Raw genomic sequence first — 25,643 nt, 5'->3', positions numbered from 1 at the left:
AATTGAGGTGCCCTGAACTGGACACAGTACTCCAGATGTGTTCTGACCAAGGCAGAATAGCATGGTACTATTACTTCTCTTGACCTGGACACTATACTTCTGTTGATGCAGCCTAGAATAGTGTTAGCTTTTTTTGCTGCTGCATCACACTCATGTTAAGCTTGTGGTCCACCAAGACCCCTAGATCCTTTTCACATGTACTGCTGGCAATCCAGGTGTCCAATCAGATGTGCAACTGTGGTTTATTTTTATGCTTTTGTGAAATAGACACACCAAGGGTGAGGCCAAAAATAGAGGCTTCATAAAGCTTGCCTAAAGTAAAGAACATTGGTATTTTCTCAAGGATGCTTCCTTTCTGGATCATGGATTGGGTGTAGCAAATCTTGCAGCACTTGTTACCTTTTTGAGACTGTCTCTTGGCATTATGGACTTGTCCCCTTTAAGGTTTTCTAAAATAGGTTTAAATATGTGGTGATAGCCAAAAAAGAAAACCTCTTCGGAGTTAGTGCTAATGGTATTAGAAGTGAAAACTATTGTTGACGGCTTTATATTGTTTGACTGCTTCTTAAAGTCTTAATTATTCTTTATATACAGGTTGCAAGCAAAAAATCCAGCAGCACCGTTGTACCTGCAACACAGATAGCTAAAATCAAAACACCTCCTGTACAACCTGTAGTGAAGAAAGAAAAACGGCAGAGTTCCTCAAAATTTAATCTTGCCAATAACAGAGAACTCCAGAAGCTGCTAGCTTTAAAAGGTATTTACTATCTTTCTTTCAGTAATCCTTGTCGTAGAAGCAAGTTGGTAATGTAAGAGTGAGCAAATTTCTGCAACTGCAGACTTCAATTTGGAGGGCCCATTTAGGCATGCACAGCAGAGGTTCTGACCTTTTCCCCTCAAAGATTGAGTCTTCAGGGCACTTCTCGAACTCGCCTGGTTTCCAAAGTGACTTGTCAAGCTGTGCATAAACTGCTGTTGAGAGAAGGTGGGGAGTAAAAGCTAGTGACCTTGTTGCGCATCCAGCTCACCAGATGGCCTATAGGATTGTAGCCGTGGGGCGCGAGCAGCAGATTACATTCCAAAATGCATGCGATAACATTGTGCATTGTGGTGACGTTGGGGCAAAAAATAGCTAAGAACTTCTTGGGCTCTTACTCAGCATGCATCTACTGTAGAGCCAAGACTACACGAGCTTTGGTTTATTGTGGGGCCCTGGGCCATTTCAGAAAGCAAAGCAAATGGGCTTCTACTGCAGATGCTGGCAGTGAACTGGAGAACAGATGAAATTCACACCGTTGGCTATGAGTGCATGCCATTCCATAGGTGATGGCGGCAAATTTCCAGCTTTTAAAGAGCCTTGGCATTCATATTTCCCAGTTCATGAGCAGCGTCCAATATGGCTTTTAGCGCTTCAACCTCTTACATACCACTTTGGGCCCACACTATTTACGAAGCTTACAATTATTCTGTCTGGGCATATTGGCACAATAAAAGGTTATCAAATTCACACCAGTTGAACTGCCAAGGTTTTCCCCTATTGGACTTGTTGACGCTCGAGGTCCCTTCCAACTCTGCAATTCTATGATTCTGTGATTGTGGTTTTGTGAGATGCTGTATTATAAAAACTTGCCCTGCCAACACAGAACTGCATTTTTCAGTTTTCCTTGGGAAGAGGGATTAATCCTTAAGTGAGTTTTGGAGATGATGCAGATTCAGTTGTGGGTATTTCTAAAGTGTGGGTCACATACAAAGGGAGCAGGTTTACGTATTCTTTCTTTGGCATGAATCCATCACCTGCCTTGGTAGCAATTGCTGACCTGGATTTAAAACCACAGTTTGAAGCTGACTTTAAATCCTAATTGAGAGAGAGCACTAGTCATTAGTGAGGGTGATAAATGCAAATACTGGTGTAACATTAACTACAGTTAGGTTTAGTTAGGCTGTTCCTCCAAGAGGAGAGCATGTGATCCTGTGGCCTTGTGTAAAAAGCTTTGCTCCCATTTAGAAACCCTGGCCTTTAAATATGGCACTTCATTTGATTTTGTGTTTTTAATATTCTGTTGGGAGCCATCCAGAGTGGATGGGGAAACCCAGCCAGATGGGTGGGGCATAAGTAAATTATTATTATTATACTTGAATTCAAGTATTGGCAAATGTCTGTGTACTGAATATCAAAAAGTATCTCAAGCATATAAATAACTAAAGCAAAGTGGCTGGATGTATCTATGCAGTTCTATGCAATTGTGTGCCTTCTCTTTCATCTATGGTAAATGGAGGTACATTTGAAACATGCAAGTAGTATTTGAAGTGCTAGAAAGTTTAAATGTTAGGTGCATCCTGTATGAGGACCAGTCAGTAACCTCACATTCCAATAATATTCCTCCTCCCTATACACTCTATTGCTATTTGCTTACTGCAACATCCTCTGGCTGTTAATGTGATGTTCCTTATAACTTAAAAAATAGGACGTTCTGCAAAACATCAAGTATCGTATATAACTTTATTCTAAATACGTTAAAATTGGAAACTAGTTGTGTAATCTTATGTTTTTGTCATTTTGCTAATAGAATTTGGATCTCTTTATGCGGAGTATAGACAATGGTTTTGAGGAAGTTCTTCAAAACATAATCCAAATACATTTCTGTTGTTAACTAGTGCTGATGCAAAGTAATGGGGTTGGATTCTGAGAATCACAGGTGAAAGGATGGTTGTGGGAGGGGACTTACCAATTCCCTGCTCCCTACGAAAAAACATCTGGAGTGTCCGGGGTCCACCCAGAACAACATGGTATGTGACATAGAGGAGAACTTGCCAAAATGATTCAGAGGCGTCTTAAGGTTTATTCAGGGCTGGAAAGTCTAGCGCCCCCCCCCTTCAGACTCTGCCTAGGTTTCACCCTGACGAGAGAAGCTCTGCACCCTCAAGTGCTTTTGCCTGGTTGGAACTGTCTTTGAACTATGGTAATGCTGCTTGTTCACCTGAATGGGCAGTGAAGGTGTGTGTGTGAGAGAAAACCTTTAGACTTTTACATGACTGGAATGTAGCGTATTATGCAAAGGTAAGAGTCACTTCCATTGTTTTGCCCATTCTGACCCTGCCCATTTTTGCTTCTGGTTTTATCAAATCTCTGGCATGTGGCTATTAGAAAGTTGCCCATGAGAGAAAGTGGCCTTCAGACTGAAAACAGTTCCCCACCCCTGGGTTAACCAGCCTTAAACACCTCAGGTGTCTTGAAACAGGCATTTTAATGTTAATTACCTAGCTCTGAAATAGCTGGGATTAAATGCAAATTTGGTGAAAATTATCTAAAACATGTGAATTTTCCTTTTCTTTTTTTTATTCTAAGCACTTGCGCTCATTGGATTTTGTCTTGGGCATAATCCAGTGAGCTGAAACATGCCTTGTACCACATCAGTACTTAACTACGCATTGCATTATCCCTCCTGCAGATACTACATTGCATTCCTCTTTATGGTACGACTGGGAAGTCTGATGGTGAAGTCTGAGCCACACATAAGCTGTTGCTGGTTCCTTACTTGTGTATGACTAGTAGAAAGTATGTGGCGCTGCCCAGGAATTTGCAGAAACCAAAAACTGCTGAGATTTTTAAATGGATAATGCAACTTGCTAGTTTCTAGGGCTGTGTCCACGAGCACTCAGCCCCACCCAGGGAGCACCTGCCCCTGCGCAGAATCAGTGCAGGGGGTTGGGCTAATGTTTAACTGGTTTTGTTTAACCCTATACTGTCAGGAAGGGGGGTGGGAAGGAGACATTGTGTCTCCTTTCTCACCCTCCCAGCTGCACTGCAGAGAAACAAGTGTTCTGCTGGAAACATTCTGGCAAAGCAGACCCCATCAGCCAGCAGGACTGCACCCTTGGCAGCCAGCTCCTGCACTGCTGATGCGCTGGGCCTGCTTATCATCTCCCTCCATAAACAAGAGTGAGAGACTGACTCCAGAAACTGGCCCAATATGTGAGCATTTCTTCTCTGCTCGTCTAGCAGATTTTACCAAGTGATTTTTAGTTCGTTTTAATTAAGCACTTCAGGGTAACCAGTTGGTGCCTTGGGTGGCTGCCCTTCATGACATTAGAACAGTTAAAAGGACAAACTTTAGTGTCTTGGTGTTGCTTGATTTTAAACTACTACTTGATAGCTGTAAATATTAGAAAATGAGAGTATGTAACATCTCATGGGTATATCATTTGGTCCCAATGTTTAACCTGGCTTCATAGGAAGAGTGGAGCACTTGCAGTCTCCATCAATGTCAAGGATACTACAAATATCTTCAAAACTTGTATACAGTCCTTCAAAATTGAGAAATAGGCTTGTTCTCTTTCCTGCATAAAAACTAATAATTTCCCAGACCAAGCAAGAATATTTGTGGAGTATTCAAAACTGAATTACTCAGATTACTAGTAATATTTGCATAGAAAGAAAGAAAGAAAGAAAGAAAGAAAGAAAGAAAGAAAGAAAGAAAAACTTTGCAGTATTCCTTGTGCTGCTTTTGCAAAAATCCTGGAGTTGGGTCTCTAGTACTTCTATTTTACTTATGAGGGGCCAAGGAAAAGAATTAAATTTACCAAGGCTGCACAATTTCTGGTAGCACTGGGATTTGAATGCTGGTATCTGAATGAATTAGGGAGGTTTTTAATATTGGGGGTATTTGTGTTTTAATATTTTGTTGGAAGCTGCCCCTAGTGGCTGGGGCAATCCAGTTAGATGGGAGGCATAAATAAATAAATAGGATTATAAAAAAACTTTTTAGAGTCAGGCATTGTTTTATGTACACAGATTGACAACATTCATCCAGAATTTCAGGCAAATATTATTTAGTTGTGCTTTATTTATTTTGTAAAAAAAAATTACACTGCTTGATTGTAAAAAAAACTTCAAAGCAGTTTACAAAACATTAAAATAAGGAAATCATGAAAAATTCACAACCATACTTTAAAACATGCAGAAGTTAAAATACTAAAATAGATTAAAAGTACTTCTACTTTCTGAACATCTGAATAGGCTTGACTAAACAAGAATGTTGTGGGTTGAACCCAAAACCTTCTGCATACAAAACACTGAGCTATGCCAAACTATACCAGTCACCCAGTCGCACCATAGAATTTATTGACAACCATAGACCTCACCTTTGCACATTAGCACAATTTTGAAATAAGTACTGTATAAAGCTTTATTTCTGTCCTCTGTACTCCAGCTGTAGAAAATGGTAGTAATAGAAGAATATTCAGGGAAGTTTTTAATATGTGAAATTTTAGTGTATCTTTCATCTTTGTTGGAAGCTGCCCAGAGTGGCTGGGGAAACCCAGCCAGATGGGCGGGGTACAAATAATAAATTATTATTATTATTATTATTATTATTATTATTATTATTATGACTTCAACTAGGTCTAAGGCTTCTTAACCTATGCCTGCTTGTACGGGAATCAGCCCTATGGAACTCAGTCAGTGTTAATTCTTAGTAGACATACATAGGATTGCACTGAAAATAGCTTTTCCTAAGTTCTTACCCTGGGAAGCAACCCCACAAAGTACTACACCAAGCCAGGTTGTGAAATAACATACCAGAACTACCATTACTTGTCTGCAATTTTCCAACTTGAATAAAGGTCTTGTGAGTAACTCTTACATTGTCAGAGCTGCTTCTTTAATTTAATTTTAAGGAAATCTGATATTTAGAGGAGCACTCAACTTTTAGTAGATATAATCTTATATGTAGTCAAAAGGCTTTACAATGTCTGTCTTGCACTTTTTAAAGTTCAGCTCACTATTATTTTCATAGTTTGTATTGATTGCCCTTTTTGAATTCAGGACTTGGAAAATGGATACATCTTTCATAGAGATCTGTGTCAAGGTAGGCATCCACTAACAAGCTGCCAGTTGTGTCTCATGGGCATAAGAGCTTCTGTTGATAATGGCCTTTATTTTAGCCTTTGCAAGCGTATGCTCAGCATAGAGCAGACTTCTGTGGTGTTTTTTGAATAGAATAGATGCATGTGACATGCGACTGACTGACTGCTTAACTCCTTTTTGCTAGAGAGTCTGCAGTGCATGCTTATCAGCTGTCTCTTGAGTTCAGTCAAAAGAATTTTTGGAGAGAGGTGACAACAAAATGGATTTGTATTTCCAGAGTGGAGTATATTTATAAAGCTATCAGTGTGCATGAGGTTTTGAGGTTTCTAAAATAACAAACAGAATGCTAATATCTGGGACAAAATCTAAAACTGGAACTATATTCCATGAAACTTAGAATTTGAAACTAATATTCTTCAGTATTTGGAGTGGGTTTTGTCAGTCTCTCCCCCCCCCCCTTTTTAAATCCAGCTAGCTGTATAATTGCATGACTTTGAAGACTGCTGATATTCTGGCAGTTTCTGCTTAGTTTTTCTTTAAAACCTGCAGGCAATGTGCATCTTCCTTAAATGTCAGAAATGGTTTATACACTTCGGAATTCTGGAAGATGTACTGAAATTTAGTTTGAAAGATGGCTTCCTGGAAAGAATCTTCACCTTGTCATGGTTTCCTTCTCTTTCAAATAAGAACACAGAACAAAGTTTGAGTGAAATTATTGTGCCGTGCTGTCATTCCAGCAAACCTATTTCCTGGTTCTTATGTTACGTTAAACCATAGTTAAAAACAAACTATGGTTTAACGTGAATGTGCAGCATGTTGGTGCAAACTTGTGAAAAGCTTTTACTTCAATCCTCCCCTGCCACACTTATGAAAACAAGCCAGACTCTGACTTGTCCTGACTCCAAGCTCAGCCTCATGGCTTCTTTCTCTCTACTATCCAATGTATATTAAACAGAGGGAATAAATTACTGTATTTTTTGCTCTATAAGACTCACTTTTTCCCTTCTAAAAAGTAAGAGGAAATGTGTGTGTGTCTTATGGAGCGAATGCAGGCTGCGTAGCTATCACAGAAGCCAGAACAGCAAGAGGGATTGCTGCTTTCACTGCGCAGCGATCCCTCTTGCTGTTCTGGCTTCTGAGATTCAGAATATTTTTTTTCTTGTTTTCCTCCTCCAAAAACTAGGTGCGTCTTGTGGTCTGGTGCGTCTTATAGAGCGAAAAATACGGTAAACTGTATCGGTATTCCAAGACAATTTTTCCAAGGTTTTGTATGTGAGTTCTGATTAAAAGGTTTGTATGCAGCACTCTTTGAGTGTACCAGCATGAGCCTTTTTGCATGCATTTGAATATTGTGACCCAGTTTTGTAAGTCGCATCCAATCCTATGCAACTTTTCAAGCCCATGCTTGAACTTTTAATGGACTGCAATTGAGGGAGTCAGGAAATCGTAGGACCAATATGGACTATGTTATTCTTCTCTGGGATGGGGCAGATAAATCCCCAGTGCCTTTATTTTAGTCAAAATATTTCTAACTCACCTTTCTGCCCCATAGGGGGACTCCCAAGGCAGCTAACATAACAAAACTTGGAAACATACTTTAAAAAACGTTTTGATAAGATTTGTATATAAGAAAACCAAGTAAAACACTTCAAGCAAGGGGGGATAGCCATTCTGCTACCTGACAGACCAAAGGCACGCTGAAATAATGCAGTATTTGTTTGACATTTTAAACACTTAGATGAAGAGGGCCAATGAAACCATAACTGATAACACACTCTCTGCCAGCTGTACCCATGCTTGAAGCAAAGCCTCCTCATGACTACTTAAGCAGGAAGAATTGTGTGTGTGGATACTATCCTTTAAGTGTACTTTTAGTGTGTACGCGTTTCTAGTGAGAACGAAGTGTCTGGGCACAGAACCTTTCCACATCTCTCTTTAGAAAGTTCCCTGCATTCCAAGACCTAGTTTTCATGCTTTGCATTCAGTGCAGCTAGCTGTTTGGCTGCAGTGCCCTTAATTTTCAACGGTACCAATCTTACAAATTTTCATGCTTCAAAAAGTGATGCTGCTCATGCACGTTTACTTAGCAGTAAGCCCACTTACTCCCAGGAAAATGTGTGCTGGTCATTAAGAGAACAAAGGAGAGGGGGCTCTGTGCCAGATGCCAAAACGTGGTGCCCGTCCTTCAACTGAGATAGACAAAGGCAGAATTTTGAGCAAAGTTTGCTGTGATGTGAGCTAGAAGCAAAAGCAGCAAGCAGAGGGTCAGCGAGCAATGTTTGATTTCTGTTTGAATCCAAGGCTGTGGCTAGGGGAGAAGCAAGACTCTTTTGAGGTGTTGATGCTGTGAACCCCTCCTCCATTGTACGCTTAGGTTGCATATGTGTGTAAATAAACCATATATCATTAAGACACCACAGTCTGCTTTGCCTTATTCTGAAAGGAAACACAAACCCTGGATAAGTGCATGGAACCCCTGGAATCTTGCGTCACTCAGAGATTGGGCTGGATTGCAACAACATGAATGTGCTGATGTAATAATCATAATCATAATAATTTATTTATTTCTGCCCCGCCCATCTGGCTGGGTTTCCCCAGCCACTCCAGGCAGCTCCCAACAGAATACTAAAAACACGATAAAAGATCAAACAGGGCTGCTTTCAGATGTCTTCTAAAAGTCAGATTGTTGTTTATTTCCTTGACATCTGATAGGAGGGTGTTCCACAGGGTGTGCGCCACTACCAAGAAGGCCCTCTGCCTGGTTCCCTCTGGTGTGGGAATCACTGGTGCATTCCACTCCTGGCATGGCAGGAAGGAAATAAGCCATAGACTGGCTTGCTATGTGCAAGGCATGTAACAACAAACCAGTCTGGGTAGAAACAAAGTGCCTGCAAATTCAGTACCATACATTCCCCAAGGTGCACACTGTGACCACCACCTTCTTGAGCCCTAAGGAGACAGAAAAAAAGTTTGTTTTCCCACAAACACACTAGGCTAGTACACCCAAACCTAATGCTTTCCCTGAGCGGTCTAGACAAGCTACAGACTGGGCTATAATGTGTCAATGCACTGTCATCTGTTGAAAGAAGAAAGCCATTCCTAAAGTGTATCGCAGTTTATTGATTTCTCAGTAAGCTGTGTATAGGATTGCAGCTGCAGTGCAAATGCAGTCTCTCTTGAACAGCCATCAAAAGTCATGTAGATGTACGTATATATAACTGAAAAGCTTACATACCATAAGTACAAAAAAGCTTACATACCACAAGTTGGGATATTTCCTTACTCCTGTCTCTGGTGGCAAAATGGGGGTTTATACTTGGAATTTCTCGTTTTTATAAACTGGCTAGTCTGGCTAGATTGCCCTTACAAACCAGGAGAAGCACTTTCCCTCTTTCTAAAGCCTGCAAAATTCATTTAAAGAAAAAGTCATGGATTTCAACCTGTGTGCTCCCCTGAAGTATTTATTATAACTTGGGTTTCTGTGACCTCTTCCTGAACTTCATCTCTATTCAGTCTTTAACTTGCAAGCAATAATTTGATAATTAGTTGCTTCCTTTCTTTGACCTAATTGAACATCTTTACCAGGACACTTAATTTCTGTTTACATAAGCTGCTCATTATGCAAGGGCTTGCCCCATTGCTAGGCCAAATGTCTGCACATTGACCCAACACTTGGACATTGTCTTAATAGCTCTTCAGGCCAATTGTTAACCATGCTTGTGTCCTTAGGGGGTGTGGAGCTATTTTAATAATCATTCCCTGTCCCAAGAAAACAATTTTTTAAGAAGATTTTTGTTCAACTCCTATTCTTCTGAGTTTTCTAGGCTTCCTGCGGGAGTCAAGAATGTATGTGCTCCACACAAATCAAAGCGGGAAAGCGGAATGCATGTGGCCCAGGCAGTTAAATTCTGAGTCAAGAACCTGTGCAAATTATGCAAATTGAGGAAATGTTCGTTGCATTATTGTGGCTTTGATCACAGAGAGAGGCAAGAAGGTCTGCAGAGTAGCACAACCAGTCCATTATAAATCCTATTCACCTGCTCATTGCCTTCTGAAATCTTAGCAGGTGGCATGCCTGCAATTTCAAGAATACCTTCATTCCCATATGGTCTAGAATCTGTGGCCTTTTAAACGTGGTGGGGTTGTTTTTGTTGGTTACTATGGGATGCATTTTTGTGCTTTATATTGTAAATCACCCTGTGATCCTTGGGTGAAGGACAGTATAGAAATCAAATAAATAAATAAATATAAATAACTTTTTTTAAAACAAGAGATACGATTCTAAATGAGCTAAATTCTGTGCTCTTCTAGAATTGTGCTCCATACATTGCACTTGCAAAGTTTGTGTGAAGCTTGTACCCTAACATTCAGGTATACATTTTGGTTTCAGTGAAATTACCAAAATTGCCAAGCCGTTGTAATAACTTCAGTAATCCTTCCAAGACAATAATGCCCACTCACATCACAAAGAACTCATAACCCACCTACTCTCAGCAGCCAGAAACATCATAACCAGACACTGGAGAGAGCTGTCAGGAGTGAGCATGGACCAATGGTACCAAGTAGTATGGGAAACAGCCTTACTAAAAAAATTAACCAATAAGCTGAAACTAACACGGGGACAGATAGAAGAAGATGCCTTCACCCCTGTATGGCTCCCCTTTATCACATACACAGCCCAACAAAACAATGACAAGAATCCACCAGTGGCATATAAATCAATATGGCTAACCTGATCCAAAACATCCACCCACCCCACCCACACATGAAAACAAAGTTCACCAGAGCCAATCACAAACAAGCAACCACACCCTAGACCAGTGGTGTCCAAACTTTTTAAAAAGAGGGCCCGATTGGATGAAGTGAAGGGCCGTAAGAGCCAACCAAACTTGTTAACCCTTTTTTAGGATTGAAGTTGTTGATCTTTTTTTAGGGTTCAAGTTGTTGAGGTTTTTTAGGATTTTACACCAGTAAATAAACTGCCACAGGGGCCAGATTAAACCGACCAGCGGGCCAGATTGGGCCCCCGAAAAGGACTATGGATATGCCTGCCCTAGACCAACCCCAACCTCTCTCACCACCAAAGGAACACAGGTGAATAGCAAAGAGAACCTGCACAAATGACGCTGACACAAAACCCCACACATTTAAGTAAAATTTAAAACATCACCACCTGACCCCACCCCCACCGACCATGGTCCCCTCCACCTCTCCCCCCCTTTTTTCCTAATGTAACACTAATGTCTGAACAAATGAAACTGACCTGTAGAAAATGTAACTTGAAAAAAGAGACATTGCACATACTTTTGTAAACCATGAAACCTTTAATAAAAAAAACCAAAGAAAAACTTAAGTAATTTTAAATCAGGAGTGCCAATAAAAATGTTTTGTGTGGATTTGCTGTATTTTATTTTTATCCGCTGCCAAGTTTGTGAGAGAGAGAGAGAGAGAGAAATTGTAAATTTCTTTGGGTGGTTGGCAAATAGGTGTTACATAAATCCAATAAATTAAATAAATAACAACAAATATAAGCAGTATATTTCTTCTCTGCTCTTGGAGTCTTTAGAACAAGGTTTCCCAAATTTGGGTCTCCAGCTGTTTTTGGACCACAACTCCCATCCTCCCTAGCTAGCAGGACTAGTGGTCAGGGGTGATGGGAACTGTAGTCCAAAAGTTTGGGAAACCCTGCTTTAGGGCAAGGATGGTAAAAGGCTAGGCACAAATCTGGTGTGGCCCTTAAAATGTTGATTTGGGAGCCTAGAAATAAGAAATACATTTTCTACCTTATTTCTACCATAAGTCTCTCTATCTGAAAACAAGCAGCCGTCATCCTTTTCTGTGGGTTCATGTCCTTTCGGATATACATCTAGACTGAAACTCCATTAAGTTCAAATTTTTAAAAGGGAGTTTTACCAAATGTGGCTTTATTATTGTAACCTGTGGCATCCTATCAGTTTTACTGGGCCTTTGTATGTTTCTGGTGTGGTGTAGTCCTTGGTTTTTAAAAGGATTTTATAGAGTGCTACTGATTTCGATTGTTTTGATTAGGTTGCATATATTTATTTGTATTGGGAATAATTATGGATGGCTACCCCTGTGGATTTTTGTAACTGAAATTGCTTGATATTAATATTTAGTCATGTCCTATGAGCTCAAGAGTTGGACCTCAATACTGCAATAAATGGCTCTGCTTTGTGGATTATTTTAAGATGCTAAATAACTGTCAAATACTCATTCTTACAGATAACCAGATATGGTGTTTTTTATATAAATAAAGTTACATCTGCCACATTCCCCACCCCTAGGCATTTCTGGATTTTTTCAAGCCCTCTCTACTTCTATTTATTCTTTGCAGCCATAACTTTTGCAGTAAATCTCATGATTCTAAAATGCTGCTTTTCTTACTCAGATTGTTTATAACAACCATCCAAACATGTTACGGTTGATACCTGCTCATCTTGTCACATATGCGTCAGTTCCTGTTTCCCACCATACAGTACTTTGATTTAAGAAGATTTTGGAAGTTGTTTTCCAATTGTAAACTTGGAACACTTGAAAAAAGAACAGACTTCACAGGGCTGTAAAAAAACCCACAGTATAGTTATTTAAGCTATTTTTAGAATCAGGACTTCTAGATCTGCACATAGAGCTGACTAATTTTCTCATGGGTCTTAATAAAATAAGCGAATCTGGCCATCTTTGAGTTTTTGAACTAGGAAAACATCATTAGGAATATGAATCTTAAGTATGGGACTAACCTTATATAACTTGGAAGGAAGGAAGGAAAAAATCCAGCCTCTCCACTCTTCTGACATCAAAGCCCCCGCTTTCTAGAAAATGGCAGTTCAATAAATATGAAGGTAGTTGGTACACAGAGGTCAGAAATAATCTGTTAAACAGCAAGTAATATTCAGCTTAAAGAGGTAAAATGTCCCACTTTGAGAACAGCCATGGGTGGAGGACCTCTAACCAAAGGACAATCTTGGCTCAGCAAGGGGTCCTGTTTGGCCCTCTACCATTTCCCAAAAACTCTAGCCACCTACCAACCAGCTGATGTCACTTTGATGGGCAGGTGACACCAAGCTGATGGATGGCATGGGGTTCAATTCTATATTGGCTGCATGTACCAGTTCTCGAAGCTACCAGCATGAGTTTGACCAAACTGCGGGAGGCAGTGGAAGACAGGAGTGCCTGGCATGCTCTGGTCCATGGGGTCACGAAGAGTCGGACACGACTAAACGACTATAAACAACAGCGACCAGTCCCCCAGAGGAAATTGGCGCGCACACAATCAAAACATCAGGATTTAACCCCTGCTCATCAGCTGCTGAGTGGGAGTTAAATCCTGCTCAGATTCCTGCAAAGAGCAGGATTGAAGCCTGTGGTCATCAGCTGTAAATTTTAAGCAGTGTGCCTCCAATTGCCGCTTACTGGGGGCAGCAGGAAAGCTGTTGCCTTTGTTCCCCATTTGTGGACTTCTCAGAAGCATCTGCTTGGCTCTGGAAAACAGGGTGGTGTTTTATTTGGCTATTTATATCCTGCCTTTCAACAAGTTACCAGGGCAGCTTATCAGTATGCTGGACTGGACTGATCCAGCAGGGCACTTCAGTGCTCAAGAAAAGATGTGCGGGAATATCTCTGAACTTTTAACCCACTGCAGCTGAGCCGCTGCATGGGATCATACATATTTGTACCCTTCCTATCTTTCCATGAACTTCAATGTACATAGCTCAATGGATGCTTGGGGAATGGGACACACTGCTGCTGCCTCCCCAAAGTATTTCATGGGGGAAGGGTTTCTTTCTCATGGTCAGTGGAACGCATGCAGAATAGCTGTATGATAATGCAGCATTTCTGCTCTGAGCAAGTTCAGTAATAGTACTCTTTTTTTATGGAATTTTGGAATGGAGGAAACCTCCATGTCTGCATTAACACAGGTGAGATTCATATCCACCATCAGAGGAGTGTCCTTTTGATCGTTCATTCCTTCCTTCCATTAATTATATTTCTATGCTGCTTTTCACTCTCACAAGTCAGAAAGTGGCTTGCGTAAAATAAATAACGACATAATAGAACATCACAGTTACAACATAAATCATATGAAATAATTAATAAATCATCAGTAAAAGCAACCACCTTCTATAAAACACTATTAACAGAGCAGCTTAAAAAAATAGGCTAAACACCACAGCCACAAGAAAAGCCATATTGTAAAATTCACAAAGCATTAAACAGCACCCATAATCCACAAAACAATATTAACAAACAAATATAAACAAAGTGCTGTTGAATTCACATACACACACAAAATCCCACAATCCCCACAACCATGGCTTGTAGTCTTCCACATGGTTCATCAAAAGACACATACAGTGGTACCTCCGGTTACATATGCTTCAGGTTACATACGCTTCAGGTTACAGACTCCACTAACCCAGAAATATTACCTCAGGTTAAGAACTTTGCTTTAGGATGAGAACAGAAATTGTGCTCCGGCGGCGCGGCAACAGCAGGAGGCCCCATTAGCTAAAGTGGTGCTTCAGGTTAAGAACAGTTTCAGGTTAAGAACGGACCTCCAGAATTAAGTACTTAACCTGAGGTACCACTGTACACATAATGGCCATGGCAGCAATTCCCTTCTGAAAGCTACTAGGGCTGGAGGGTGGGGCAAGGCAAGTGGGAAAAGCCCTTGCCTGATGGTCAACAGAGAGTCCCATTCCCCTCACATACCCCTATGTGTCAGTGTAATTAACCGTGTATTTCTGATTGCAGTATTGCTATTAGAGCAGTAGCATTTGCATTGTCATTATAACGGTTATTCCAACACTGGTGTTTAGGGTTAGCATGTATTTAACCAGATAAATATGTATTGATCATATATGCAGCCAAAGAATGTCTGTTCATGCTAATGCTATGGGTGGCCGGTTGCAATTTCTCAACAACTCCTTGCAACCTTTTTAGGAACTTGAGTAAAAATAAAATAAATAAATAAAAATGCTTGCCTCTTGACCCAAGCCATGAGTGTACCTAATCCAGTAAGTGCTGTGATCCCAGCTGTGGTCAAACCAGCTGCCCAGGGAACATCCCAAGCAAAGAAAAATAGTGCCCCATGTATCTGGTATCCAGAGAGATACTGCCTCTGATTATGGGGGATGTCTTTGGCTATAGAGATAATTCTAATTTTCATTAACTTGTCTTGGCCTCTGGATTAGGTGGTTGTAAACAGAACATTATCACAACTTTAGATAATAAATTCTTTTTTGTTAATGTGTAGTACTTTTTGCCAGTCTGCAACTAACTACTAATTTTATTGAATGGAAGAGACCCCTATTCCCCTCTCCTCTCCTCCCCCCCCCCTACACATTCAGCTTTAGCAGTCCTTCCTCCCTCAAACTTAAATGGTAATTTAAGTGTAGTATAATGGTTGGTAATTTAAGTGTAGTACAGTGGTGCCCCGCAAGACGAATGCCTCGCAAGACGGAAAAACTCGCAAGACGAAAGGGTTTTCCGTTTTTTGAGTCGTTCCGCAAGACGAATTTCCCTATGGGCTTGCTTCACAAGACGAAACGTCTTGCGAGTTCTTGCGAGTTTGTTTCCTTTTTCTTAAAGCCGCTAAGCCGTTAATAGCTGCTAAGCTGCTAATAGCCGTGCTTCGCAAGACGAAAAAACCGCAAGACGAAGAGACTCATGGAACGGATTAATTTCGTCTTGCGAGGCACCACTGTATAATGGTTAGAGTGTTAGATTAAGACCAGGGCAACCAGGGTTCAAATCCCTACTCAGCCACGAAGCTCACTTGGGCCAGTCATTCACTCTCAGACTAACCTACCTCTCAGGGTTATTGTGAGGAAAAGATGGGGAGGAAGAGAACTGTGTGCCACCTTGAGCTCCTTAGAAGAAAGGTGGGATATAAATGTCATACATAAATAACCTCACAACAATTCAGCCTCTTTTATTGTAGGGAAGGTGTTTATTTTTGTTGCACTGCACATTTTACAAGTTTAAGTTGATTCCTGCAGAGAAGGATGACAAGGAGGTTTGTATAATATCCGGGGGATGTTTCAAATTATACTATATATTCGTATTAAGTCGCTAGTTGCAGTTTTCACATTTGTTAGTCACTGTAATCAACAATGTAGTCCAAATCTTTCTGCGTTAGGCTGAACAGAGCTACTCAAAACATCTCAAAATATAGAACGCCAATGTTGTGCTATTTTATGCTGTTGTCACAGCAAACAAATGTGCCAACACAGACATGTATATATAGTAGTGGATATATTTTTTACTATCTTTCCTAAAATGTTAAGAGCAAGTTGGAGACTTCACCTTTTAAAATACATTTTACATTGCTTGGCTTTTGTTTGTTCAATCTGTCATTCCAGACAAGTGTCGAATTTGTGTGAATGTGTGTTTTAGCTCTAGCTTCATTAAGGGTAAGCAAATTGAGGAGTCTTCTGTTTAGATTCCAGACACTAACAGTCAAATTAAAATACAACATTGTTTTTTGTAACATGTTTTTTACTTGTATCAAGATCCCTGTTTTCTTATCAGGCATCATTGTTTAGAATAAACTCTGGGAATTGACAAATTGTGCCCACTTGATTTGTTGCCCCAGAATACAAACATTGGCAGGGTTCAGAGGATATTTCCCTAGCTTCATCAACCATGGTTTTTATTATCATTTGGCTTGTATGCCCCTTGCTTATCCAAGCCCTTGCATACAAATATTCTTCATTCTTTGCTTGTCTTAATCTAGAGTTTCCCATTGTATCCAGCTGGAGAACTCTAGTTAATGACTGTTAACCATAGTAATAAGCCAGGGTCTGTTTTCTGTAGAACTGATAGATTCTAAGTTAATCTACTTAGCAGAATTGGAAAAGGGTGGGTTTGTTATATACAGATTGGTCAGACTCTGTTTGCTCAGGCATCTGAAAATTTGTTAATGCTGTCTAAAATGTTTCTGATCCAACAATTAAGAAATATTTTCCAGGTTCCCTTCCTGAAGCAGAAATGTAATTTCTTCTATCAAATGCTGATGGGCCTGGTGAAAGGGGAGCTCTTAAAAGGCTGGAATGCAGTTCCAGTGAGATAAACTTCTGGTGCTATTTCAGCATAATGATTTTTTGTAGTGAAACCCTGCATTTCATTAATGCTGGTTGTTATTCATGTTGTATCTCCAGAATTATAATACCTCAATACCTTTGCTTCCTTCCATATTGGGTATTAATAAACCTACCCATCATTCTGGGGGCCTGGGTTTGCTAGTGGCACTTGGTGTATTATATTCAATTAGAATTATGCTCCAAAGACCATTTGCCAAGTTACTTAGATATACAGTAAGCCAAGGTTTGCCATAGTGTACATTCAATAGGGAACTGCAGAATATTGTAGCTCCTGATGAGTGTAATTAAATGCTACATGTGCCTTTACAAATGTATTTGTTTGATATTTATACTTCACATTTTTAGGCATGAAAATGTTTCAAGCCTGTATCTGAAATTATCCTTTCCTTAAATTAGCTTAAAATTGGTGTAGCCTAAACACTCTGAAAGGAGATAATATCTGAATGATCCAGGAATGAAATTGATCTTGTCTCTTTACACAGCTTACTAGTTGAGCCTTCTAAAGTTAATTTCACTGTAATTGGTATACAAACAATAAATGAATACTGAAGGAAGAGAAGAGCAAGCAAGACTCAGCAGACTTTCTTCTCATGTTCATAGAAGCTCTATTTTACTTATTCTACTAAATAGTGCAAGGATTAGCTTTTGCCCAGTGGGATTTCCCTCCTTCTATGTGTGCCATGTGCTGTCCCGGGACCCCTCCGGAACAGATTTAGGGGGTGCATGGGGGAGAAAAGGGGAAGAATGTTCCATTGCACAAAAATAAATCCTTGCAGCACCGACTGAACATTTTGCATAACACTACACTGAATACAGCCTGTTGGCTCTTGTCAAACAAGCAATTTAATGCATTCATCAATTACTTATTTGTGTTTTAAGGTGGTTTTACTGGGGTTTGCCTCAAATGACTAGAGTACTGTTCCTTCTCCTCACTTGAAGTAGATAAGTTTCAAGCTGACCAATTTATTCAGTTCAGATTGAGGCACATTTGCTCCTACATATGAGTTAGTCTGTGACAATCCTACTAGTACAATATTATATTTTGGAGCTTGTGTGAACTTCTCTATCACCCCCCTTTCCAATTCAGCCTACTACATACTGGATTTTTTTGTTGTTGAAAAAACTGGCTAGCTCAGTTGGTTAAAGCGTGGTGCTGATAACGCTAAGGTTGCAGGTTTGATCCCCGTATGGGACATCTGCGTGTTCCTGCATTTCAAGGGGTTGGACTAGATGATCCTCAGGGTCCCTTCCAACTCTACGATTCTGTGGCATTGAAGTGGGCCTATAATCCCCTTGTATTGTTTCTGATGTACTGTGCTTTGCATCTGGTCCTGGTTTTATAAAGCTGAGTCCTTATGAGAATTGAAGCATATCTGACTTGCACTGTGAATACGGTTCACAAGGATCCACCAACAACCAGTGCAAAACATTTCCTGGAGAAATAGGTAGTGTATAGAAACTTGGGAAGGGACAGATGCCAAGAGCGTTATAGACACTAAATTCATTAATGAGCGACTCTCAACCCTTCGGATAAAGCTCACCAAAAACCAACAGGCTACTATTATAAGCGCTTATGCACCAACACTGGATGCTGATGAAGACATTAAAGAAACGTTTTACTCTCAGCTGGATATCGTCCTATCAGAGACGCCTGAGGAAGATGAAATTATCCTCCTGGGTGATTTTAATGCAAGAGTTGGGCGAGACTTTGATCTTTGGCCTGGGACTATTGGGAAAGAAGGAGTTGGCAACAGCAACCAGAACGGAATCTTACTTTTGACGATATGTGCAGCGCACAACCTTGTTATTACCAACACACTCTTTCGACAGAAAAATAAATTTAAAACCTCATGGAGGCATCCTTGGTCAAACCACTGGCACCTCTTAGACTATGTTACTGTCCGTTCTAAAGATCACCGTGATGTGCTCCTTACCAGAGCTATGACAAGCGCCAATGAGTGCTGTATAGATCACCGACTAATATGCTCCACAATGGCTATCAAGTTTATACCTCAACGCAGGCTTCAAGGAAGGAAACCAAGGCGCAAAACGAACACTCAGGCCCTTCAAGATCCCATTAAGCGGGATTGCTTCCAAATGACTCTTAAGGACCATCTGCTTTCAGAATTCCCTGATAACATGGAGGAACACTGGACCAAGCTAAAAACATCCATTATTGCAGCCTGTGAACAAACTATGGGATACCAAACCAAGAAACACCAGGACTGGTTTAATGAGAATGACAGTGAGATTGAATGCATGATTGACAAGAATAGGAAGGCCTTTCAGATCTGGCAAAGAGATAGAAACTGTCCCACTAAGGGGGGGAAAACCTTCTTCAAAGAAGAACCAGAGAACTAAAAAACACCTGGTGGATAAAAAAAGCTCAAAAAGATCCAGCACTTAGCCGACACTCATGATGCACAAAGTGTCTTTAAAGCCACAAAGACCATCTATGGGCCAATAAATCATGGCATATGCCCCCTACGCTCAGCAGACGGTATCACACTTCTAAAAGATAAAGAAGCGGTTGTACTGCGCTGGAAAGAACATTACCAACATCTCCTTAACCACAACTCCCCTGTAGCTGCTGAGGTCCTTTAGGGATGCCAAAATTAGCAATCTCTTTTATCAAGGTGACAGAACTGATTGTGGAAACTATTGAGGCATCTCTCTAGTTGCGGACGGCAAAATTATTGCAAGGATCTTAGCAAACCGTCTCGTAACAATATCTGAGGTGATCCTTCCTGAATCCCAAAATGATTTTCGGCCTTCTAGGGGGACAGTGGACATGATTTTCACCGCTCGACAGTTTCAAGAAAAATGCAGAGAGCAAAACCAACCCCTGTATATGGCGTTTATTGACCTGACTAAGGCTTTCGACACTGTAAATCGTAATGCCCTGTGGACTGTCCTTCTGAAAATTGGATGCCCAGATAAATTTGTAAACATCATTCGGCTCCTTCATGATAATATGACAGCAACAATTGCAGATAACAATGGCTCTCAAAGTGAACCATTCACAGTGGGATCAGGTGTTAAACAGGGTTGCGTTATTGCCCCAACTCTATTCATTATTTTCATTGCCGTGATCCTACACTTTGTCGAAGGGAAACTCCCCACCGGAGCAGAAATCATATATCAAACAGGTGGAAATCTCTTCAATCTGAGCAGGCTGAAAGCAAAGAGTAAGGTTACCGTAACTTCCATTACAGAGCTTCAGTATGCTGATGACAACGTAGTGTGCGCACACTCAGAGGATGACCTCCAAACCATCCTAAATTTCTTTGCAGAAGTTTACGAAAAGCTTGGCCTATTACTCAACATCCAAAAAACCAAAGTGCTGCACCAGCAAGTACAAAATAACCCCTCTGCAGCGCCACAAATCCAACTCAATGGTGTAACGTTGGAAGATGTCAATCATTTCCCCTACCTAGGCAGTTATCTTTCCATAAGGGCCAACATTGATGCCAAAATCCAGCATCACCTGAGCTCTGCAAGCGCAGCTTTCTCCCGATTGAAATGCAGAGTGTTTGAGGACCAGGACATTCACAGGGGAACCAGAATGCTTGTTTACAAAGCCATTGTCCTACCAACTTTACTATATGCTTGTGAAACATGGACCACTTATAAACGCCATCTCCAACACCTTGAAAGATTCCATCAACGGTGTCTCTAAAAATTTTACACATCACTTGGGAAGACAGGCGAACTAATATCAGTGTACTGGAAGAAGCAAAGATCACCAGTGCTGAAGCAATGATTCTTCAACATCAACTTCATTGGACTGGTAATGTTGTGCGGATGCCTGATGATCGTCTTCCAAAGCAACTACTCTATTCCGAACTTAAAAATGTAAAGCGTAATGCTGGTGGTCAACAAGAGAGGTTTAAAGACTGTCTCAAGGCAAATCTAAAAAAAAGTAGTATAAACACTGACAACTGGGAAACACTGGCCTGTGAGTGCTTCAGTTGGAGAACAACCTTTACCAAAGGTGTCATGGGCTTTGAAGACACTCAAACTCAGGACGCGAGGGAGAAACGTGCTAAGAGGAAGGCACACTTGGCAAATCCACACCGTGATCAACTCCTGCCCGGAAACCAATGGAAGGTCATGTGAAAGGATGTGTGGATCCAGAAATGGCCTCCACAGTCACTTACGGGCTCATTGTTAAAACCATGTTTATGGAAGACAATCTTACTCGGCTATGATCGCCAAAGAAGAAGAAATTCTGGATGATAAAATTTCAGGAGCTATCCAAGTTTGCATTCTGATGAACCGACCTGTCCCACAACTTGCATGTTGGGTGAATCTTGTAATACAGTGGTACCTCAGTTTATGAACTTAATCCGTTCTGGAAGTCCGTTCTTAAACAGAAACCATTCTTAAACCAAGGCGTGTTTTCTCTAATGAGGCCTCCCGCCTCCAGTGCCCTTCCACTGTTTGGATTCTGTTCTTAGACCGAGGTAAAGTTCTCAAACCAAGATACTATTTCCAGTTTTGCGGAGTTTGTAAACCAAATCGTTCTTAAACTGGATTGTTCTTAAGCTGAGGTACCACTGTACAATAAGCCTGCAACCTACACAGGGGTTACATTCCAGGGATCATGCCTAAAGCCATAATCACGTATAGTCAAAACACAATGAGTTCAACAGCAAGCAGGATTGCCAAAGTCTTCTTTCCCATATCCTTGCCCGCTTTTTATTTTTTATTTTTTGCCAGGCACATAAAGTCGAATACACACATGATAAATGATTGTAAGTTGGTGTAGCAGTTAGCATGTTGGACTAGGACCTCAAAGAAACCAGGGTTCAAATCCTCACTTGGCCATGAAACGCAATGGGTGATCTTGGCCAGTCGATGCCTCTCAGCCTGACCTACCTCACAGGGTTGTTGTGAGGATAAAATGGAGCGGGGGCGTGTGTACTTGAGGTCCTTGGAGAAAAAGGTGGGCTATAAATGCAATAAATAAATTATAAATAAATAAATAATAGTGGAGCATGGGGATTGTGTTGGGGTCCTGTAGCAAACCTCTAGTATGATGCTATGAATGTATTTTTTTAAGTGTATGATGAAATTTAATATAATTGCTGCTTGCAAACTTTTAAAAGTTGTGTGTGTGTGTGTGCATGCGCGCGCACACACATACTTTGTGTGCCTTTCGGGGGAAAGAGCTAAAATATTTCTATTCGTGCTAAAGCAATCATAAGGCAAATAGCACAGAGCCCATGCACACAGTTTGCAGGCTTGTGCAGTTCATTTTGAAGAAGAAAGGGGAAACATTTAATGCATTCATGAAATACTGCTGAAATAGAAAATTGAGACAGTGCATCTATTTGTGGATCTTTGCTGGCTGATAACACAAATAGACTCTGAAAAAATCCTAGCACTCCTTTTGTGAAGTGAAAGTTAACTCCATGATATACTTGTTTGTTCGGAAGGTTTAGTGCTTGTATTTTCAAACAGTAGCCTGGGCATTCATTTACTAATGATGAATGGAAGTACAAGAGAGCTGACAAATGTACAAGCTTAATGCACGGTGACAGCCACACAGAGAGCTCTTTTCATTTGCGGCTTTTCAGAGTCATTTTAAGTTGGTGCATTTAGCCAATCAGCTTTCTCCACTCTGCTGACATCACTAACTAGCCAGTTCCCTCCAGCTGCAGAGAGCTTCAGTTTCTTTTTTTTTTTAAACTAAAATGGAGGCTGGTTTCTTGCCTTAAGGAGTACACCGCTTTCCCTGCTGAAGCCTAGATGTTGACATGTAATAAAGCTGGCAGCAGGATGGTGGTGGACGCAGCAAATTCAAACGGGCCATTTCAGCCCGTGGCCCTTCTGCATATTCGAGGTGAGTTATTTGTGTTTGAATGAATTGTAACCCTCTGTGGCTTGGTAATAAAAGGCTATTGTGATTCTCGGGTAAGGAAAGCAGGAAGTCCTTTGTAGCAGAATCCATTTTTGTTCCGATGCAGATTTATTAAAGTTGAAAAAATGTAGAGGAGTTCCATTAAATTTTTAAAAGATTTAAGAATCGGAAGGGCTGCTTGCATCGTTAAACAGGTTTTGCTGCTTTCTGCCCTAGTGCTCCCCTCCCCCCACTTTCAGGCTGATGTCAAAGGATGTGAAGTCACTACCCCAGAAAAGGGGGGGGGGAGTTGGAGGGAAGAGAGGCAGGGCACTTAAGTTACACAGCAGTTCTTTCAGAAAATTGCAGCTCTTTGTGGCATATGCGAGCGATAACGTGCAGTAAAAGGATTTTTGTGTCTACAAGTGAGGGTTCATTTATGGCTGCTGTTTAGGTTTGCAACTAAACAGGAAAGTGTGACTGAGTGATACAGTCCATTGCATTATAGAAGGCAGCCACTATATATTTAGGAAACATCCAAACGAAACATGCTTTTTGAAACATACAACGCTGACATTGTGAATCTTAAAACATTTTACATTGCCGTGTGGAGCGCTGATTATAGAGAGCATGAGTGTATTCTGCCATTGGGCATCTTAGAAATCTGTGGTGTTTTTAAGTACAGTGCCTTAAACAATTCCTAAATTCTCTCAAATTTGATTCCAGTTTGCTTTGTTTCAAACACTTGTGGGATTCATTGATTCATGGCTTCTGAACAAATCAAACATTAGCCAAGATACTGATTCTGTGTTTCTCTTTGAAACTACAATCCCAAATGCCAGTATTGTTACAGGATTACTGGATGGCATCTCCTCTAGTTTTACTAACAGCAAACTAACAGCATTATAAACATACACCATTCCCCCACTCCCTTATCAGCATTCTTGGCAGAGAAAGATTTCTAAGCTTTACATGATGGAGACTTCCAAAAATAAAATTTAGCAAGGAGTGATCTTACACATTTCTTGCCTTTGTTATAAAATTATGTACATTAAAAAAATAATTTAAATGCAAAGGAATCTTGTATTTCCTGCATTTATTTCTCTTCTGGCTGTAGTTTGCTCACTTTATTGATAGAAGAGTTTATTTATGTTTGTATTATAATTGATGTGTGCTTTCACTACAAAAGTTATTTCTTAAAAACAACACTAATGGTCTGTTCAGGACTTGCAGTTTAAATAGAGGGTGCCTTTGTTAAAACCCTTAACTTTGGGGTTCATAGTTATGTCCTTTCCATAGTGACCCTCAAACTCTAGCAGTGACTTTTTAAAAGTTTAGGCAAACCACCTCCAGCACTTTCATTCCTTGATAAATACTGAAACCGTTTTAACTTGCACTAAAGTAGAGTGCGCTGAAAATCCTAAATTGCCAGGCCAGTCCATTCTTCTTTTCTTACACACTACCAACTTTTTTACAAGTTTCTTTGCTCTTGAAATAGCTTCCCAACTCGTATTTGTAATTGGGACCAAACAGTTGTGTATAACTAGTGGCGTCTAATGCCCACTAGACTTGGTGGGAATACAAAGATGTCAGGGGTGTGTTGTCAGCGAGAGGTCATGGGAATGTGTCCGAATTCTGATATGCTCCCCATCCTCCTTGCTTGCAAGGTACAGTGGATGCATAGGTTAATGTATCTGCTTTACAAATAGCACCTAGCTAAACTGGAAAATATCATTCAGGAGAAGCTCCTGCTGTCACAGTTGCTTTTCTGCTGGGAGGAAAGTTGTATGGCTTCCACTTTTTCTGTTTCTCTCGCTATTCACCTACTTTGCAAATAGTGGACACTGCATCATTGCAGTTGTAATAATAACCTAAATATTTTATCTTGGTTCAGAATGGGTACCCGCTGTCACAATTTCTAGTGTGAGTTCATGCCATGATAGCCATATTTTTCTTAGAGGTAAACCCCATGGGGAATTCCACTGGGGCTGCTTACCTGATAAGCAGGTTCAGGATTGCAGCTGGAATTGGCCACACAAAAGTGTTAAGAAGGGACCCCCTAAATTTCCAAACCTGTAGGAAAAGATTATTCTCCTCCCCCCACCCCAGTTTTTAAAATTTACCTAAGTGTCTTACAGTCTTTTTATCTTCACAACAACCCTGTAAAGTAGGTCACAGTACAATTTTAGCAAAACAACAGAAAGGATAGTACTATCACGTTAAAAACTAAACAAAATATAAAATGGCATAGCTTTCTTGGGTTGGACTCCACTTCATCAGATGCATCGTTCTTGATAATCCATGAAGCAGTTATGCAGTAATACTGTACAATACTTTTGCTGTAGTATTTAAAGTGCTACTGGATTGCCCCCTGTTTCTGTTGTAATCAGTGGAAGCGAATCCCATTTTTGGTATAAGTACAGAGAATAATGTACCCAGCAGCTACAACAGCACCAAACAATGAGTCTATGGTAAAGGGGAGGAATTTTAAATTATGGCCACAGAGCAACGCTTTATCCTCTGATGCAGGGGTTGGCCAAAATTTTTTAGCCGTGGGCCGGTCCACTGTCCCTCAGACCTTGTGGCAGGCCAGAAAAGTGGCCCCTGGGGGGGCGGGACTGGAAGAAGAGGTGATGGCGCAAGTAGTCCTACCCATCCGCTACGCTTACCTTCCAGGGGCTGCCACCATCACTGCTGCTGCTGCTTCTCGTGAGTAGGCAGAGGGAGCTTGTCTGCTCTGCTCTCTGGCCCACAGGATTACCAGGGCAGGGGTGGTGGAGGGAAGATGAGCAGCGGGAAAGGGCTGGCT

The 25,643-nt window shown here is 40.8% G+C and overlaps 1 protein-coding gene across 8 annotated transcripts in view; it reads left to right on the top strand.

The window, feature by feature from the left end:
* The window catches only part of PPP2R5C (protein phosphatase 2 regulatory subunit B'gamma), a 77,397-nt gene that overhangs the window by 7,979 nt on the left and 43,775 nt on the right, over window positions 1–25,643 (top strand). For 6 of the 8 annotated variants that reach the window (XM_028708261.2, XM_028708643.2, XM_028708181.2 and 3 more), the window contains exon 3: window positions 595–757. In XM_028708261.2, the coding sequence (XP_028564094.1) occupies window positions 595–757 (163 nt within the window). Of the gene's footprint in view, window positions 1–594; window positions 758–22,666; window positions 22,838–25,643 lie in introns of those variants that run through there. The other 2 variants (XM_028708576.2, XM_028708427.2) reach the window with 1 other exon arrangement.

This window comes from Podarcis muralis, chromosome 1, assembly GCF_964188315.1.
Source record: "Podarcis muralis chromosome 1, rPodMur119.hap1.1, whole genome shotgun sequence".
Classification (NCBI taxonomy): Eukaryota; Metazoa; Chordata; class Lepidosauria; order Squamata; family Lacertidae; genus Podarcis; species Podarcis muralis.
The sequence above is the reverse complement of the archived record's forward strand: the minus strand, read 5'-3'. Positions and strand labels throughout refer to the sequence as shown.